A 20,783-nucleotide genomic window follows, 5' to 3' on the forward strand; every position below is an offset into this window, starting at 1 on the left:
CTGTCCTGATGTTATCAACCTGTGCTTCTCCCTCAAAGAGAGCGGTAGGTTGTTCGTCAGCAGCTGTGCATCAGATGAGTTGATATGTTTCTGAACTGATTGTTGACTGTCAGTGTTGCTGTAGCTGAGGTTTTTCCATCATGTCTTATAGGTCTCGTCACTAAAGGCTGTGTAAACATTTGTGCACCCACTAAGAGTTGTTGTGCGAAGGACTTGTGCAACAACGCAATACCAACTGGTTCCAGCGTCCTCCTCCTGCTGGTGTCCTCATCCATCATCACCATCTTCCTCTGAACCATATGAAGAAGAAGATTTGATCTTATCTCAATGATTAAACCTATAAAAGTTGTCAAAGACAACAGATTGATTTATTTTCAATAAAAGCACAATAATCTGTCAACCACTGGTTTGTTTTATTCTTTAGGTTCAGGCAAGATAAGATAAGACCAGACCAAACGAGATGAGATGATATAAGACAGGGCAAGACGAGACGAGACGAGACAAGACAAGACAAGATGAGATACAACAAAATAAGACAAGATAAAATAAAATGAGATGTGATATGACATGATATCCTATACAGCTACAACTGAAGGTGCATTGCACAAAACAAAATTAAAAAATTAAAAACACTTGAACAAAAACAGGATGTCAGCATAAGATGCACACCTAGCTTGTGGTTAGCTGTGAAATGTTACACTCGGTTTTGATACTTCTTGTTTTGTTTCACATAAATGCTGGCCTTAAACCTAATGACAAATCACCAAACGTTCTCACCAGACAAAGATAAAAGTCAGAGAAGATGTGGTGTGCTTTGAGTCACCTGCTGGACCTTCCAACAATATTATTCTTCTGAAAGAACAGCAGAAGACAACACAAGACCATGAGACGAGACGAGATGAGAAAACCCCGTGGCCCTTGATCTTTCAGGGTCCCACACCGTTGGCTCTATTAATCTGTGTTGAGCTCTTCCTAGCTTCCTAGCCTCACAGCTAATAGTAGCTCTTCCTAGCTTCCTAGCTTTGCAGCTAATATTAGCTCCTCCTAGCTTTTAGGCTCCCAGCTAATAGCAGCTTCCTAATATCGTAGCCTTTCACCGGATAGTAGCTCTTCCTAGCTTCTTAGCCTATTAGCAATGTTGGCCTAAATCTGCTAATAGGAGACGTCGTAGCTCAACTTGCAGTTCTCCTATCGTCCACTAGATGCAGACAAACCAAACGTTGACTGAATAGAAATGAAAGAGAAAACTTCTATTTAGAAATACAAATCTTTCTTGGTCCTGTTTCTATATGGTCTTTTCTACTTTGTACATTAAGTGCAACCTTAAATAAAAATGCCCGGTCACTGTTCTGTCATCATGTTTCTGTTTATACATGTTTACCTCCAATGCTATCTACGCCAGCACACACACACACACACACAGCTGAAACATGACTACATTTAGCTCGCAGCCTCATCAATATAGCTCTGGACAGAGTGTGTGTGTCTGCTGCCTGGCATTACTGGGCAACTGGACAGCATCATGGTGGAGGGAAACAGGGAGAAAGAGAGGGAGAGAAACAGAGAGGGAGAGAGAGAGAGAGAGGGAGAGAGAGAGGCTGTGGTTGGATGGTTGGCATTTGGCAAAAACAAATCAGGAAAGGAGAAGCCAGATGAATCGCAGTGCTGAGGAATAAAGACGACGACGCTTGACGGCTTAGCTTCATAATGCCAAACTAGAGAGTAGAGGTGCTATCAGGTTGTACAGCAGTCAGGATGACCGTCACTTATTCCAGTAAAGTCGCCAACGCCACCTTCTTCAGTTTCCACCGGCTGCTGCTGCGATGGAGGGGCAGCATCTACAAGCTGCTGTACCGGGAGTTCATCCTGTTCGCTCTTCTTTACACCGTCCTCAGCATCGTGTACAGGTCATGCACTAACACTTCGGTCTTCTTGGGGAAACTCAGTCACACTTTACTTTATCCTAACCCTAGAACTTGTTGGACTTCCTGGGTTGCTTGAAGACGTTTTATCCAACCTGTTTTGATTGTGTTTCCAATGAATGTCCAAAGACTTTGGTCTCAAGGTGTGAATGGGGGTGAGATGTTTTTAGGCCAGATGTTCAGAACGTGTTGTAAATTGATGCTGTTTTCCAGTGGGACATATTTGACTCCTCTTTCAAATCCTTTTTTATTTTTTATTACCTGTTGTATTTCCTACATTGAGTTATCTGGATGTTGGCTTGCTAGCTGTGGGTTAGGGTTAGGGTAGCTTCTAGACGGCAGCAGTTTTGCTGTGTTCATGGGTGAATGGCGCCCTCCTGTGGCATTCACAATCTTGTAAATCGAAGGTTTCTGAGAGGTCCTTGTTCACGAGATGTATAATTTAGAATTATGTGGTCATTAGCTTGCTAACCGTTAGCTACTGTGGCTTCTATACGCCAACAGTTGCCTCGCAGACTTTGAGCTGATGTCAGCAACTTAAACGTGATTTCCAGTGTCGCAACCGCAGGTTAAATGTTTGCCAGAACACGAACAAGGTTTATGTCGTCATGACTGACAACAGATTTACATAAAGTACTCGTGGGAACAGCTGCAGAGCTACATTTAGAATCAGTTCATTCCATTAACAAGTGTACGAAATGATTTTCTCAAGTTTGTATTTTGAAAACTAACTAGACTAATAAGTGCTAATGCTAATTTTACAGCTAGCACACACATACAAGTCTTACTAACAACATCTACTGGCACATCTTCCATTTAACTCTTCATCTTTCCAATAGAACAATTCATCTAGGATGGGAGCAGCATCTAGTGGCCGTTAGAGGAACTACAGCTTAACGTTTAGACAGAATGCCTCGAAGCAGCTGAAGAGGAACTAGAGACAGAAGAAGAATTTCACAGTTGTTGGTTTGTAAAGACCGTGTCCTTTGTCCTCCAGGCTCGTCCTCTCCGACCATCAGAAGAGATTGTTTGAGAAACTTTCAATGTACTGTGACAAATACGCAGAGCAAATCCCCGTCACCTTCGTCCTGGGTAGGTTTACTGACAAGTCGAAAGCTTTAGTCTTCTCGTCTTTTACAATGTTCTGGTGATAAAAAAGAAAATAAAAATGTCGTAATTTCCTGTCTGACCTGATGGTGGTGCTGTTTCTCACTGTTACAATGAATAAATGTAATGATGAGCAGTTAATTATGAATTTATTATAAACACTTATTGCTTCAGTGACATTATGATGCAGCACCTGGGAGTCGGATTTAGGGCAGGACAGCATTTTCTTAGATTTTATATTAACATTTTTGTAAAATAAGGTGTAGCTGAGGCTGAGGCTGGATTCAGCCCTTACTCCACAGGTTCATCTTAGAATAAAAGTCTTTAATCCAGAATCAGCTCAACTGAACAACAACAGAAACAGCCACAAACATTTCTGTCTTGTTTGATTTAATGGACATTTACCTGTAAATCCAAGCTGAATCCAAGTTGAATTAACACATTAAAGATGAGTTAAAGCAAATTCTGTTCTTCTGCACATTCTGCCCAAGCTGTACTTTAGGGGGAATTTAAATATTTTAATCTATTGACAGCCTTAATAAAAAACAAATCAGTGTTTTCAGCTCATTTCCCACCAAAATCCCAAAGATTTACATTCTGAACGAGTGTAAAGTTACATAACAGGTTTCTAACAGTGGAAGTAACACTTCACATAACACCATCATTATCCGTCTCATTATCAGTCTAATTATCTTCCCCAGATTTCACTCCTGGTGGTTTACACATTAGAGACTTGTGAGATTCACGGGGGGTTAAAGAACACAATCAACGTGAGTGTGATTATTAATAATCACAGGAGGAGTCCGGTTAATAGTCGTCCTCTGGGAGCACGGCTTAATGCTCAAACCGCTGTCAGAGATGAGTGATGTGTTTGGAAACTACTGTACATGTAGGATTATCTTATCTTTCACACTAAAATATGACTAAACTCTACTTCCTGTCTGTGGAGAGAGCACACCGAGTGTTTGGTTGCGTCATTAGCAGGGCTGCTAATGGAAACAGATCATTAACCAGCAGAGAAAGCTAAAAGCAGGATGAGTGTTTGTGTTGCTGTTCAGTGTCCAGATTCACACACAGTACCAGGATGTTCCCAGGGTCCACAAATCTGTTATTTTAAAAAAGGTGCTAGTAATAATACAACAAATACCAAATACGATCTAAAATACAAGATAAGTGTACCTAGGGTGTCTGGGACAAATTAGGGGAACATCTGGAGGAACATCTCATCAGGAAGTCCTTGAACACTCTAGAGAAATTATACAGAATTATCTTATTTGGCCTGAGAACACTAAGATCCCTGAGGAGGAACTGGAACACGTTGCTGGGAAGAGGGACAAGTTTCCAATAAGGAATAATCCGAAGCTAAACATGTCCCATGACGCAACTGGACAGTGTCCTTCAGCAACCTTGTTGACATCACTACGATGTGACCAGGTTTACTTGTTTAATCTGTGAAAACCACAGACAGCGTACAATGAATGTTTGCTCATGTTGTGCAGTAAAGAAGTGATTATATCCTGAATTAGACTATTATTTTTATTTACCTGAACTAACGTCAGATGATAATTTTGTCGTTGTTTGTTCGTGTTCTAGGTTTTTATGTGACTCTGGTGGTGAATCGATGGTGGAATCAGTTCGTTAACCTGCCCTGGCCTGACAGACTCATGTTCCTCATCTCAAGGTAGGAACAAATGATCAATTCTGGCCTCTACTGACAGAGACAGGAACTACAGGCAGAGACAGGAAGTACTAACAGTGACAGGAACTATAGAAACACTGTCCTCTACAGGCAGAGACGAGAAATATGGAAAACACTGGCCTCTACAGGGAGAGACAGGAACTACAGGCAGAGACAGGAACTTCATAAATATTGTCCTTTTCCAAAAATTAAAGATGCTAAGCGAGCTACCTTTAGCTGCGGCCTTGTGAACTACTCTATGCCACCTTTGAAATCCTTTGAAAACCAGTGGTCGTCCTGTGTTTACTGTGAACACGACACTACATCATTCACGTCCTCTCGTCTTCCTCCAGCTGTGTTCAAGGTAAAGATGAATATGGCCGCTTGCTGCGACGGACGCTGATGCGCTACGTTAACCTGACGTCGCTGCTCATCTTCCGCTCCGTCAGCACCGCCGTCTGCAAACGATTCCCGACCATGGACCACGTGGTCGAGGCAGGTTAGAGCATAAATGAACAGCTCTAAGTCTGGTTTACGTGTGTTTGTTTTGTACGAGTGAAATGGTAAAGGTCAGTCAGAGTTCAGATCCTCCCCGGCTCTGTCTCTTCCTCTTGTAACTACTGGCTGATACGGCCCTAGGGATTAGCTTGTTATCAGCCAATTAGAGCAAGATGGTAGGGCAGCAGTGTGTCTGATTCTGGCGCCTGTTTACATGGTTTGTTTGGGTGAACAGGTGAAACCCAAGGCCGGGGTTTGTGTCTGAACAAGTCACAGTTCTGTCTGGTTTAGAGAACAAACCAGTCTGAGTTTGGGTTAAAATAGACCTGTTCACAACATCATCAGGTCCTAGAGAACAATAGCTGTCACTAGGGCTGCAACAAACAATTCTTACCAAAAGATTTTATTCAACAAAAGTCCAGAGTTATTAAGTGTAATTAATTGTGATGTATTTTCTCATTAATTAGCAAATACTAGTGTTGTAGTCAAGACCACCTAACCCGAGACCGAGTCAAAACCAAGACCAGAGTATACCAAGACCAAGACCAGACCAAGACTTTGAGGGGGCGAGACCGGTCTCGAGACCAAGACCGGTCTCGAGTACTACAACACTAGCAAATACTGAGTATGATTTAACTTCAATGACTTGTGCTGTAACGTTAAAGTCGCGTAGAGAGTCACCATTCATACTAACATGACCCTAACAGTCATGTTAGTATGAATGAACACGTAGAAAGACCCCAGCCGGCCAGCAGATTAGAACCAACAACCTTCATGCTGTGATGCTAACGACTGCTAAAGGTTGCTAACATCCACCTAGAGCAGAACGTTGATGCAAATCTACCTGGTTTCAGTTTTAGACGTCTATATGAGCAGAAACAACATGCAAGCTCCCATGCTAGCCATTAGCATCTACATTAGCATCTGCTCTGGAGTCTCCAGGAGGTTCTGACTACCAACCAATAATCAGACTGAACCTTGATCCAGATACTTCTTCTTCTTTTGGGATTGATGCAGATTTGAGTTACTGGTTGTATGACTGCCCTCTACTGGATAAAAGTAGTCAGGTCGTTGCAGCCCTGGGTGTCACAAAGCATTGTTGTCTACTGACACCTGGACACTTATCATCTACTATTCAACGATCTGTGCCTCTACCTGTAGGTTTCATGACTCCAGAGGAGAGGAAGGTGTTTGAGAACATCCGCTCTCCTCACCTGAAGTACTGGATTCCCGTCGTCTGGTTCTCCAACCTGGCGTCCAAAGCTCGGCAGGAAGGACGCATCCAAGACAGCATCGACCTGCAGAATATTCTCAGTGTATTTACACTTTGTATTTAATGTTGTGGCCGTTAGAGGGCGAAGAAATTCATATTCTATTACAGAGAAAATGGCTTTTAGGCTTCATAACTGAAGCTCTTGTTGATCTGTGACCACATTAACCAGACATTAGCAGTGAGTAATGTGAAACCCGGTTTATTCCCAGAACAGAGTCCCAGAGTCTTTTTCCAATCAGCCTCTTCGGTTACAGAAATCCAAAGCAGTTAGATGTTAAAACAACTTAAAAACAGCCTGTGTTTCATCCCTGTATTTAGGAGATGAACATGTTCAGGACTTGGTGTTCGACTCTTTTCGGCTACGACTGGGTCGGCATCCCGCTGGTTTATACCCAGGTCTGTCTCTGTCCTCCTTGTCTCATATCTGTCTCAGTAACATGTTTAAAGTGGATGTAATCTCATCAGTAAACATTACTGTAACCCAATCAGAGCTCTCTCTGTGTGGGAGGGAGTTACAGTTCATTTTTCTATCCATCTCTTTCTTCAGGTCGTCACTCTCGCTGTCTACACCTTTTTCTTCGCATGTCTCATTGGCCGACAGTTTCTCGACCCCACCAAGGGTTACCAGGGTCACGACCTCGACCTTTATGTCCCTGTCTTCACCCTGCTGCAGTTCTTCTTCTACTCCGGCTGGCTGAAGGTCAGACAACTTCTTCTTCTGGTGTCTTGACATCAACAAAATTGCTCATTAGTGTGTAGGTAGGTAGGTGGGTGGGTAGGCCGGTTGGTTGGTTGATTGGTTGGCTGAGTGGGTAATTAGATAGGTCGTTAGGTAGGTGGGTGGGTAGGTAGGTCGATTGGTTGGTTGGTTAGTTATTGACGAGTTAACGACTGTACAGTGAGTTATAGAAGTCTTGGAAAAAGAAATCCAGTTCAACCATCAATAAAACGCAGGATTCAACGTATAAGTTTATTTATTACATTCATTGTCAGTGAACTAGCTTTGTCTTCAGTTTCATTCACATCTTTTCTGCAGCTCGACTGAATTCCAGATGTGATCTCTTGTTGTCAGGTAGCAGAGCAGCTGATCAACCCGTTTGGAGAGGACGACGACGACTTTGAGGCTAATTGGATCATCGACAGGAACCTTCAGGTCAGCAGCAGCTGATATCTACAGGTTTTACAGTCCAGTCTCTGAGCTCAGACAAAACTAGATTATATTAAAAAACTTTCTAAGAACTATACGTTGTTTTTAGGCGTTTGTCGAACACAGTCTGGCTTGAATAATGGGAAAGGGCTGACAGCATGATTGTCACGAGCACAAGATGGACAGAAATATATCCTGGAACGTTTCCTGACACTTTATTTTTATCACACAGTGCATGAAGTCGCTTTAAGGTCAAGCTAAACATAAATTTGACAGCCAGTAGCAGCGGAGGGGGGAGCTGCTGATACAGCGGATTCATTTATTGTGGTTGTTACGACCCCGTGCTACAGGGGATGAGGGGAGTAACAAAGAAAATGTTCCCAGGATTGATCACGGAAAGATAAGACAAAGACAGGTTTCTGGGCAAACAAAAATAAGGCGTTTATTAGAAAATGGCAAAATCAGGGTGAATCCAAAACCGCTGGCCTGCAAAAGGAACTGCACGGTTAAACAAACTGAAAACGCTGGCCTTCCACAGGAACCAGGACAAAACAAACAAACCAAAAACACACTGCTAACAGTTTAGCACGTACCACACACACCTTTCCACTGAAGGGTAATCAAAAGACAGGAACAATCTCACCACCGCAGCCATGCCGCACTGTGTCGCAACCAGAGTGTGTCCCAACCGACCAGAGTGCTGTTCTCTTCTCCTTTTAAACTCTGGCTGCTGATTAGGGGATTGGAAACTACTGTGAACCGGGGGAGTGGCATCCACCTGGAGAGCGAGAGAGCGAGAGAGGCACCGCAGCAACACACAAATTAAATAAATCGGCCCACAGGCCGTAACACCCCCACCCATAAAACACAAGCCTTGACTTGTGAGAAAAAGAAAAGAGCTACCACCTATTAATATCAGGGTTACCACCATATTCACCAAATAGCCATACTACCTGTTGCTCTATGCACGAGAAAGGGCATCAGCTATGACGTTGTCAACACCACACTTGTGCCGCATTTCAATGGGGTAACTCTTCGCCGACAAGGCCCAGCGCATGAGGCGCTGGTTTTGATTCCAAGAGATTCCTGCCTGGCATCTCTAATAGCAAAGACCATAAATGGCAGCCCCTCATCCCACTCTTTACCCGTCTCATGACAGTACTTCTGTAGCATGGCTTTTAAAGTTTGATGCCAGCGCTCTACCGCCCCCTGAGACTCTGGGTGATACGCACTGCTCACCAAGTGAGATGCTCCCAGGGACTGCAGCATCTGTTTAAAAGCCTTGGACATGAAGTTCGTGCCTTGGTCCGTCTGTACCACACGAGGCAAACCAAAGGTGGTAAAGAACCTAATCAAAGCTTTACAAATGGCCGACGCAGTGATCTTCCTTAGTGGGATGGCTTCAGGAAAACGAGTTGCCACACACATCACTGTTAACAAGAACTGGTTTCCAGATTTTGTCTTTGGCAAAGGGCCAACACAATCCACAATAACATGCTCAAAGGGGGCACGACAGCTGGAATGGGATGCAGCGGGGCTGGAGGAACTTTCTGATTCGGCTTTCCAACCATCTGACAGGTATGACAGGTCCTGCAAAACCGCGCCACATCCGTTTTTAACCCCGGCCAAAAGAAATGCCTCAATATTCTGTCATAAGTTTTTGTCACCCCCAGATGACCCGACCAGGGATGGTCGTGCGCCAGTGTGAGTACTTGCTGCCTGCAACTAGCTGGAATCACCACCTGATGCACACAATCCCAGTCCTCGCCTGCAGCTCCCAGCCGCGGGACCCACCTACGCACCAATAGACCATCCCTAAGCAGATATACCGGTCTGCCATCCAGTGTCACGTCTCCCTCCGCCACCGCAGCAGAGAAACACCGTGCCAAAGAAGAGTCAGACTTCTGAGCTTGCATGAGCGCATCGCGGCTCAATGGCACCGCCACATCGGGCGCCATAGCCGCCTCCCCTGCCTCTCTAGGCTTCTCCGCCTCACACTCTGGCACACCAGCAGAGGGCAGCTTGTCCTCCGACAAGGCAGCTGCGAACACAGAGTCTGATAAATTTACCTCTTCACCCCGATCATGGGCCTGAGCTCGGGTGAGGACACTCACACTGAACACATCTTTATCCAACACATCCGGCTCAGAGTCAAAAATGGGTACGCTCACAACCTCCGGTGTGGGGTACACTTTCCCACCGGCCAGATCATTGCCCATAATAAAATCAATTCCCTCAACCGGAAAAGAGGAACACACAGCAACAGAGAAAAAAACAGTTACTAGTTTGGAACGCGCATGGACTCTATGGAGAGGAGCAGGCACGAAGCTCATGCCAATCCCCCTGACTACTGTGTAGCACCACACGCCGATGCATCCCCCAAAGGCAGAACTGAGGAGAGCAGAAGGGACTTTGAGCCTCCCATGTGACGTAAGATGGTGACGGGATGCTGGTCCTCCACCTTCCCCGTGAGTGACACAAATCCGCTTGAGACAAACGGTTTAAAACGTTCATCCAGCTCTGTTGGAACGGGACGCTGGTTACCTGGGGCCGTCACTGTCTTAATCAACGCCACCACACTTTTTGGCTGCTTCACTACAGCCCCCTGCTGACTACGCCTGAGCGCGTCACAGTCTGCCACCAGGTGGCCAGGCTTATGGCAGTAAAAACACTGCCTCTGCTCCTTTTGTTTCTGTGTTGGAAAGCACGGGATGGCGTGAGGCCCAGGTGAACTACCAGCCTTGGGAAAGGGGCTGTGGGTGGAAGGCGCATCCTGCCGGGCAAAGCTGGTTTTGTGTGTTAAAAGGAACTCATCAGCTAGAACGGCAGCCTGTTGCAATGTAGAGACCTTCTGTTCATTAAGGTAGGTGACCATGCGCTCTGGGAGGCAGGTCTTAAAGTCTTCCACTAAAACCAACTCCCGCATGGTGGCCATGTCCCTGACATCACATGCTGCACACCATCGGTCAAACAATAGCCCCTTCTCTCTGGCTAAGTCAGTGTAAGTCTGACCAGAGCTTTTCTTAAGCCCACGGAACCGTTGCCGGTACGCTTCGGGCACCAGCTCATATGCTCTCAGGACAGCAGACTTGAGCTTCTCATAAATGAGGCTGTCGGCCGCGGACAGGGAAGCACAGGCCTCCTGCGCCTTACCACTTAAACAACACTGAACTAAAATTGCCCACACCTCCGGCGGCCAGCCTAGTGCAGTGGCTATGCGCTCAAAGGCACCAAAGTATGTGTCAATCTCCGCCTCCCTAAAGATGGGGACCAAAGGTATATTCTTCCCAACATCAAACCCCACCGAAGTGGGCGGCGACACCATTTCGGCAGGCCTGGAACCAGCCTGCAGCTCCAACTGGCGCATCCTAATAGCTGTCTCTGCCTCGAGCTTCTTGAGTTTCAGCTCCCTGCGGAGCTGAAACTCCCGTTCTCGCTCCCCCCTCTCCAACTGGAGGCGGGCAAGGCGCACCCTCAACCGGGCGTCTAATCTGGAGCCAGGAGAGGACTCCACTGATAATGGGTCAAACTGCGGCAATGTGAATGTTTTTTCCTCCACCACTCGGCGCGAGCCCGGTGTGCCACCAGCCGGTTGCGCCTCCACTGGAGACGGTGGGGGGCTTACAACCCCAGCTGCAGTTGCGGCCGGTGAAAACCTGCTGAGGACCCCCTCAGCCACCAGAGCTTCCATCACCACGGCTTTCAGCTCAGCTTTTTTAAGGGAGCTAGCCACCGCAACCCCATACTATGCCGCAATTTCCAACAAATCACATTTACGACACTCATCAAGCTGCTCCCACGTTGGAGCAGCGCCAAAAGCCTCCAAGCTGAACATAATGCAAACACACTAACACCCAGCTGCACACCAATCAAACAAACAATCTATATCAAAGTCCACTCACCTGTGCACCACGCTTCCCTGGACCCTACCTACTAGAAGCTAGCTAGCCCTACCAACTAGTCTTCGGGGGCGTGCCGGGCTCGGGGCAGCTTTAAAGGCCAAAGCCTCAGCAGCAGGAGCTCTGAGAGGCCTACCCCCGACAGGGAATGGTCTCCCCACCCAGGGTTACCCCGAAAATAACAAAGGCAAAATAAAAAATGGGTGCCCGATGGAAGAGCTGCAAACAGCCCAGCTGAACACCCGCCTACACTTTCCAGGGATGCATTGACACACAGGGAGGGAGAGGGAAAAAAAACTAAAGAAACAAGGACCCACAGGCGTCTCTTTACCCTCTTCCACAGAGGTGATCGATCCCGGACGAGCCCCCACTTTGTTACGACCCCGTGCTACAGGGGATGAGGGGAGTAACAAAAGAAAACGTTCCCAGGATTGATCACGGAAAGATGAGAAAGAGACAGTTTTATGGGCAAACAAAAATAAGGCGTTTATTAGAAAATGGCAAAATCAGGGTGAATCCAAAACCGCTGGCCTGCAAAAGGAACTGCACGGTTAAACAAACTGAAAACGCTGGCCTTCCACAGGAACCAGGACAAAACAAACAAAACAAAAACACAATGCTAACAGTTTAGCACGTACCACACACACCTTTCCACTGAAGGGTAATCAAAAGACAGGAACAGCCAAAACAGGAACAATCTCACCACCGCAGCCATGCCGCACTGTGTCGCAACCAGAGTGTGTCCCAACCGACCAAGTGCTGTTCTCTTCTCCTTTTAAACTCTGGCTGCTGATTAGGGGATTGGAAACTACTGTGAACCGGGGGAGTGGCATCCACCTGGAGAGAGAGAGAACAGCACCGCAGCAACACACACTCAAATGAAAGAAATCGGCCCACAGGCCGTAACAGTCGTGTAAATACTAAAATGGAGACTACTGCCAGTTTTAAGACAATTTTACAAATTAATTCAAAATCAGATATTTTGAATTTCCAAAAGTATAAAATTTGTTAGCTCAGTGCTGCCGCTGGTGACATGAAGGTATATTATACTTAGAATTAATATGGTGGTTTATTTATCAAGAGTCAAGAACTGGACTAATACAGACTCTGATGAGTACATGGATTAAATATGAAAGTCATAATTAATAAAGCATTAATAAACAATTAATAAACACATTATTAAATATTTGTAGGAATGCCAAACCTAAATACTACTACATGTAAGCAAGTATAAACCGAATGTAGTCTCAGGGTGGTCTCTATGAAGCTTTCATTGAATCTTTCTCAAAAACAGAAGTCACACTAAACACCCTTTTCTTTTCACCACTTCCTGTTTACTTCCTGTTCACTTTCAGGTGTCTCTGCTGGCCGTAGACGAGATGCACATGAACATGCCTCATATGACCAAAGACATGTACTGGAACGACTGCGATGCTCGGCCGCCGTACACGCTGGCTGCTGCGGACTACTGCATCCCTTCGTTCCTCGGCTCCACCACCGACATGGGGTCAACATACAAACACATCTACGCATCACACAGAGACTGATTCCTTATAAGAAAGTTCACTGGTTGAACACTAGCTCTGATTGGTTGTTGTGAGACTCTTGGATAGGGAGGTAGAAATGAAACCGCTGCACTACAGCTATAAACCGCCAGAGGGCGCTCTCCTCCTCAACATTATTACACTGTTTTTTCAGTAGTTATGTACTTTCATTACCAAAATTAAAAACTGTTTCCTACGACTCTCTTCCAGACTCTCGGACATCCTGCAGTTTGATGATGTTGAAGTTGTCGACAGTCGTCAACGTCAACAGGACTGTACATTGACTCGGCGCCAAGAGTCGGTATAGCAACAGTTTTTATAACCTCTGCCAAAGTGTTGAGGTTAGATACCAAATCATTCATTAGACCTTTTACCAACCTGGGAAGACACAAGTACTTTTGGGTGTGAACACACTGTAGACACTAAACTGTTAATTTGTCATCCAGCAACGTTGATTTATGCTATAACAAAATTAGTTCAATAACAACGCAGATCTTTACTGATAAACCATCAGACTTTAACTGGAGATGAATCATTTGCAGGTCCTGGGTCGAGTCCGCCGGCTGCTTAGTGTTCAGGAGCCTCCTGACCTCCGACCTCCTCGGCCCATCTTCAAACGACACAGCAGTGACGCAACTGGCAGCTTCTTCCCAGACTTAAGGTTTTAAAGTGTTACCTGTACGACTGATCCGTCATGTTTTATGTCAGTTGTTTCAGAAACTTTTTTATTTTTAAATCTATGCAGGGTCAATCTAGGTCCAGAGCACATGGCTCAACCTTCTTCCTTGGCCATGCCCCCGCCTTCTGTGGACACCCTGTCCACCTTAAGGGAGGTCAGCAGCAACCCAGCCTCCCCTGAAAGCTCGCCTGTTTTCCCCCGGCTTGTCATCAGTCCACCGTTGTTTGGTGATGTCTGTCACAATCTGGACTCTTGCTGCAAACCTCAGAATGGCTTCGATCTCTCGCCCACTGAGGAGGCTCCTGGCTCAGAAACCCCGCGGTGATTAGTCAACTTCCAGCCCTTTATATTTCTACTGCCCATAATGAAATGTTATAAGATATGAATTTTACCGTTAACTTTCCATTCTGGTGTGATCCTCTTTTTTAATTCCTAGGACTGGCTACGCAGTTTGTTATTCCCCAACTCAACTGGGACCCAAAGAATTTCGTTGGACGACATGCAACATCCAGGGTCAACGCCCAACCCGACCACGGGGACGGCAGTTCTCACTCCAGTTCTCCAGACAGAACTCCAAGGCTTCGGTGCGCAGCCTGCCGAGTCCCAAGGCCCTGGGCCGGCGGAGGCGAGGCCTGGCCCGGTTCCACTCCCGGCGATCGCCAGGACCAACCCCAGACACTCTGCAGATCCCCGAGCCAGATTACAATCATGACTTCCAGGGAACAGCAGGAACTGAGGGCAATGAGAAGGAAGGAACTGACAACAGAGAAGAGATCAAAAACACCAACACCCAGCAACAGTGTTTGGAAAAGAAATGATAACAAGTCACAGTCAGACCAAACAGAACCGACCTCGAAGCTGACAACAACATCTGGGCTAAACTTCAGTGACTGAATGTTTGAAATGAATCACATAAAGAGCTGCACTGCCGCTGTTCTGTAACACCTTGTTTACCAGAATTGGTACAACAGGGTCATAGAGAGCCACGTTAGTATGACCCGATCATACATTAACAGGAAATACCGTACATCAGGACATACAGCTTTCTTATACTTTAACCCTAAAATGTCTTTAAAATGGGAAGAACAACAGCCACCGTTCAGGAATCTCAACGCACATTAGGACATGTGAAACACGCTACTGGTGCTGTATTTGTTGCAAAAATAATCTGTGTTTACTTTCTGGAGGACAGTTGTAGGATTTCCATCAGTACTTCAGTAAAATCAGGTTATTCTCCAACGCCATCTACTGGCCATCGCAGGATCTGCAGCATTCACCAAGGAACTGGTTCTCGGGGTTTGTTAAAAACAAAATCTTATGTCTTCATGTGATTTCTGTTTGTTTTTGTGAATGTAACTGAAGACATGAATGTACACTATCTGTTGCTGCTGCTGAACCTACTTTTTCAAATAAAAGGTTGACTTGGATTTGTTGCTGGGTCACAAACAATGACAAATGTTTTTACTCTGTTTAGCAGAATTTATCAGTTAGCGACGGTAGTTTAAGATCACAGACCAACACTGCTAACAAGTACTATTAGTTATCTCATCAAGAATTTAAACAAATTGCGTTTTAATTTTACATTATTTATTGACCATGCAGCTGTCAGCTAATAATAACCGATGGGTTATTGTTTAGACTGGTGTCTAGCAGGAGCAAAGCCGACCCGGTCCTGTCCTTTGTCGAACACGGTGTAGTACTCTGTCAGAAATACATCTCCCAGAATCCACAGAGGGCCTTCTGGAGAAAGGATGTCCACTGCCTGGAAACCACTGAAACACAACTCCTGGTTTCCAAGCATCTCCTGATGGCGACAAACAGAAAAAGAGGTGGCTAGTTTTTTTAAAAAAAGATCGAGACAAATCAGTATTCTTCCAAATATTTTACCACAGACACTTGCTAGTGACAAGCCAAAGAAAACAGAGCTCACCTTCCTAATGTAGTGCTCAGAAGTGAGTGTGTATTCTTTTCCACCCAGGATGAAAGTCACTTGAGGCAAACTGGACAACCTGACACAGTCGATAAGAAACTGAAACACACACCAGTAAGATTGGATGTCAACACATGAAAAAATTTCAACAAAAGTCGTAGCTGTAGAGTCAACAGAGTTGCCCCAAAAAAAGTTTGTGTTGAATCCAGCATCTAATTTGTCTGCTGGTAAAACAACGGGTGACTCAAAGATGCTAACGTGATCTCTTACTCGCTAACTGAGCCTAATTATTGTTTCACATGGTCATCTCAGTAGCCCACTGGATATGCAATCATTAATCAGCTAGTATGTGAATTATTAGATTGTGTCCAACCTCTCCGATGTTTGTGGGTGTTGCTCCAATCAGTTGCTGGAGACTAAGGATGTCACTTGTTGGACCAGCGATGAGGGACGTTCCAGTATCAATGATGGCCTGGCATCCACGAGGACAAAATGAGCTCACACCCTGCACTGCCACACTGAAACAAACCTCAACACTATTTATTAACCGCACACAACAAAGGTGTTTCACGTGGTTGCCAAAGACCACCAAAGAAATAATTACCCGTCCATCTTAATCTGCCAGTATCCCTTAGCAGAGACGGGCAACCAGTTGAGTGGTCCGGTGTACAATGCCTCGTTGCTTCCGCCTAGCGTCAGTTCTCCTTCCGGGTCGGCACTACTTGTTCTCCTGCAGGGACAAAGATTACACTCCAGTCAAGTTTGCAATCTGTTTTTTTAAGTAAATGATTCCAAACATTCCTTCACATCACTTAGGTTTCTGAATCCATCTCTGACTGGTGACATCTGGTTCGCTTGCCTGCCATTTTGAGCAACTTTGGTTTCAGTGTCTTGCCCAAGAACACTTTGAAAAGTGGAGGGGCTGGGTATTAAACAGCTAACCCTGTGATTGCTTAATGGATAACTTCCTCTACGACCTCAATCGCAGCCACGTGAAATGCCCGGAGTCAAACATTTAGACAATAAAACACTTTTGAAAACCAAAGCACAGAAGGGTCTCAAAGACAGCTCCTTCTGGATACTCTCGCCATTGACGCTTAGTGGACACCCCTAGATCCACAGAAGAAAAGCTTAAAATTTAATTCAGTATAATTGTACCTCAAAGGCTTAGGGAAAATCCGAAGCACCCTGAGAACTCAAAAGTACTCCTTCTGGACCCTTGAAATTGAAAGACACCAGGAAGACCTTTAATTGTCCTGGACACTCATGAAACATGGGGAAACCCTTTGAGACGCCCCAGGACTTGCCTCAAACCCCCTAAACTCTCATAACTCTGTCAATCTTCATAATTCATAAAGGTCTAATGGAGGATCTGGAGGATAATGTTTGGGAATAGTCCTTTGTCCAAAAGTATGAAACCGGGTCGTAACACATAATGCTCCTCCTTCCACTGCACCCCTAAGCACCTGCTCAGCACCTGCTGAGGTAGAAGGAGAACACCGGCTCGTCCACAATCTTCTGCGCCACCATGTTGTCAAACACAGGGTTCCCGAGGATCTCGGCAAGGGATCGGTAACCCATTCCCAGAACGCCGTCAAACTTGGCCATTACGAATGCTGCACCGGGTTCGTACACAGACTCCCCAAACTCTTGGTTCAAGGTGGTCAGACCCCCAATCTGGAACAAACAGTGACACTCTATTAGGACACAGAGTTCATCTTCTCTAATCACCTCTTCAACCTATAATGACACTCGTTGGACGGCATGAATGAATTTAAAACACTTTGTTGTTGAAATCTTTATCAGAATCTGGTAAAACAGTTTCAGGATTAACTCAGAATAACCCAGAATGTTGATCTTTTTAAAGATGTTGGACCTTTAATGTGTCTCTTGCCATCACTCCCAGCAGGTGTCCTGATCCATAGTGAATCCCAAACATTCGACCATCGTGATGGAACGAGCTCGACTCAAACGCCTTGAAACGCCTGTGAAGTGCTGTCAACACACACAGTCTTTAGAAGACAACACTTGGACTAACAGTCATTTTCTGGAGATTGAATCTCACCTCAAGCCTAAAGCTCATCTTATATGAACCTTAAACCAAGTCTTTATCCTAAATTTTAATTATTTACAAATGTTTTTAAGTGTGTGAACAGATTTCAGTCCAGAGACCTTGAGGTTCTTATCATTACTCGGAACAAACTAAACTAGAGTCATGCTGTCCTGACCCCACAAACACAACCCTCAAACATACACTTGTGTTGTGTAGTGTTGTGCGGTGCTGTGTGTATTGTGTGTTGGGGTACCACAGGCCTCGCTGACGCAGTAGGACGACGGCACCCAGAGGTCGGCCGATCCAGTGTCAAAAACCACCGAGAAGTTCTGCTCCGGAGACCCCAAACTGATTTCACCATAATACTGAGCCTGACACACAAAGCGTTTCAATTTATAAAAAACAACAACACGGGGTACGTCACATATTTCATGGCCACTAGCATTTAGCATGCTATAACAAAACTATAAGACTTTTGGTTGGTTTGTTTTTCACTTTTCTTGGCATATTTAGTCCAGCTGGTGTAAAATAAAAATTTAGAATTTTTGAATTTGGCGCCACCCAGTGGTGATATCATGAATTCCTACAAATGCAGTGGCACAAAACATGAATTAAAAAAAACGTAAAATAATTCCTGTTAATTAGGAAATGGTCAAAACAGCAGGTGGAACTAAATTAATAGATTAAACCTTTCAAGCAAATCTAAATGTTTGTCATCATCAAACCCTCTTATGCTAAGCTCATTTTTATTTTAGTGCCTATAAATGTTGGAATAAAAAATATTATATGTTGTCGCCATCTAGCGGTGATATCTAGTATGACACTTGATGGGTTTTTCCCCAAATGTCGCACAAATCTCTGGAAAATCTGCAAAAGAAACATTCACTACTATTTAGAGAACAGTAGGAGATAATTAGATAAGAGTTAGAGATTAAAAATGTCTTGTGTTGGCGCCATCTAGTGGTGATATGAAGAATAACAGCACCAGTGATTTTACCTCAACCCTGTGGCATGATACTTCCTTAAAATCAAATGATTATTTAACAATAACAAATTCTCCATCTGTTTATGAAGTGAGTAGAGGTCTGTTTGAGGTTGTGGTTTTTGTTTTTTTAGATGAAGCATGAACCTTCCCGAGCATCTGTGGGATTTGAGCCAGCAGCCTCTAACTCTTGCTTTTCTTACGTCCATGAAGTTGTAGATCTTCTCGCTGGTGCGTCCGAGCCTCAGCGATGGCGTGCCGGGCGGGAAGCACTGAGCGTAGCGGCGGTTGAACATGTCGGGCCGATGCACCTTCAGGAACTCCTCGAGCAGGCCGTCGGCTCGCAGCCTGGCGCGAATCGAGCGCGCCCGCCTGAGAGGGACCCTAGGGTTGTGACATTTCAGTAGCTTTGGTGACATTTAAAACACGATTACATCTGAACACTTTGAGAAATTCAGCCGTTTGATGTGTAGCTTAGCAAAGACTAGGCTAGCCTAGCGAAACAAAATACCTCTGAACAAGATTGGTTAGTCCTCCAACCAATCACAGCATGTGATGTTCTAAACAAAAACTTTAATCGTTGTTCTTAAAATTTATTTCCTATCAAGATATGTTACAACAAACAGTAGAGTACTCTAAACATCTCGATTCCTTAACAGCAGATATTTTATTGTTTACTGCTACTCCTTTGTCCATCTTCACATTAAGCTCCGCCCACAAACGATCTAATTGGTCCGTCAGATCTTTGCAGGAGCAGAATCAGTTACCAACAGAGAGACTCCAGAGCAGCTTGGTCTTGGTCTGGCGAGGAACCATAGACTGTATATAAATATGGACTATTTTCGATGCCCCGCCCACACTTCCTCCAGACTCACTCACGTTTTCATTAATTAATACTACGCTCTGTTCTACCTCCGCCAGTTACAAGGAGATGTTGGATTATACACTGGAATGATATATATTTTTTTTTCTCACAGTCTCACGGGACCACTTTATGGAGCAGTTGGCATGGCAACTGGTCGTCGCCATTATGTCACATCCCGTTTCTATAGCGTCAAATAACTAAAACAAAACTCAAAACAATTGAACATTCATCAACATTATATTACTATCTATCTATATTACTACCTAAAATGATCCTAAACACCACTAACATGGAGGGGGAGGAGCCTATGACCTATACTGCAGCCAACCACCAGGGGGAGCGTCCATCTTTATATACAGTCTATGCCTCATTAAAGTAAAAACAAATCCATATATCATGTCTTCTAAAACTTACTGACAAATAATAAAAAGTTTGAAACAAGCCCTCATTTTGGAGCCCTCTAGTGGCTGCAGCTGTAATAGATATAATTAAAGTTAATTTAACTAAGAGGTATTGATTTGTTTGTCCTACCTGACCAGTGCCGAGCTGGTCCACGCCAGAAACAACAGAAACAGGAGCCTGAACATGTCGGTACCTGGATCAAGAGCAGGACTCTGCTGGTTGGCAGGAGCTGAGGAAGTTTATTTATCAGAGTGAACTACGACTCTGATTGGACGGGTTTAAACCAAGAGTAAGTCCACCCCAACATAACAAAACTAAAATACCACAGGAAAAGATTATTTTAATCAACCGAGGGCGACGCATTAAATCCATTTTATTTCAAAGGTTAAAAGAAAATAATTTGCACCATTGTACGCAGTGTCTGGGGAATAAATGTTTGGTACTGTAAATCTTTCTTGTAGCTTTAATATAATCTTTTTATTTTAACTTGTCCTCTAGATTTCTTCTCAGGGATCAATTAAGTCTTTATTATAATAAAGTCTATTCAGGTTTTGCCACTTTGAGTTTCTGAATTCTCAACATCATCATATATTTAGAAGAAAATGTCACGATTTTAAACTAATAATTATTAGAAAACAGTTTCCTGTTTGGCGACAGCTCAGTGTGTTTGGACTCTGGTTGACAAACGTCCGTCTGTTGACTCTCTCAGGTCTCGGTCACTTTGACCCGACGGAGTAAAAACATGAATCACAACCAGACGACGGAATAAATAAAAATAAATCCTGCTTCTAATCATTATTTAGA

The 20,783-nt window shown here is 44.6% G+C and overlaps 2 protein-coding genes across 2 annotated transcripts; one reads left to right on the forward strand and one right to left on the reverse strand.

Annotated features, from left to right (window-relative positions):
- The first annotated feature begins 791 nt into the window (after positions 1 to 791).
- On the forward strand, positions 792 to 14,995 carry LOC311508672 (bestrophin-3-like). Its single transcript, XM_084573575.1, has 13 exons — positions 792 to 1,907; positions 2,920 to 3,014; positions 4,623 to 4,710; positions 5,061 to 5,206; positions 6,367 to 6,521; positions 6,797 to 6,874; positions 7,026 to 7,178; positions 7,551 to 7,631; positions 12,880 to 13,031; positions 13,279 to 13,369; positions 13,611 to 13,729; positions 13,814 to 14,068; positions 14,184 to 14,995. Exons 1-13 carry the CDS (start codon positions 1,756 to 1,758, stop codon positions 14,563 to 14,565), a joined length of 1,947 nt encoding a protein of 648 aa, XP_084429701.1. The 5' UTR covers positions 792 to 1,755; the 3' UTR covers positions 14,566 to 14,995.
- Positions 14,996 to 15,280: 285 nt separating this feature from the next.
- On the reverse strand, positions 15,281 to 20,164 carry nots (nothepsin; the record flags this gene model as incomplete). The annotated part of the gene is made up of 9 exons (XM_084573107.1): positions 15,281 to 15,551; positions 15,678 to 15,776; positions 16,051 to 16,195; positions 16,282 to 16,407; positions 17,155 to 17,354; positions 17,554 to 17,672; positions 17,984 to 18,101; positions 18,916 to 19,096; positions 20,109 to 20,164. The coding sequence occupies 9 exons, from the start codon at positions 20,162 to 20,164 to the stop codon at positions 15,375 to 15,377; spliced, it is 1,221 nt and encodes a 406-aa protein (XP_084429233.1). The 3' UTR covers positions 15,281 to 15,374.
- Between the last annotated feature and the right edge of the window lie 619 nt (positions 20,165 to 20,783).

The sequence above is a fragment of the Chelon labrosus genome (genome assembly GCF_963514085.1).
Source record: "Chelon labrosus genome assembly, chromosome: 23".
NCBI lineage: Eukaryota > Metazoa > Chordata > Actinopteri > Mugiliformes > Mugilidae > Chelon > Chelon labrosus.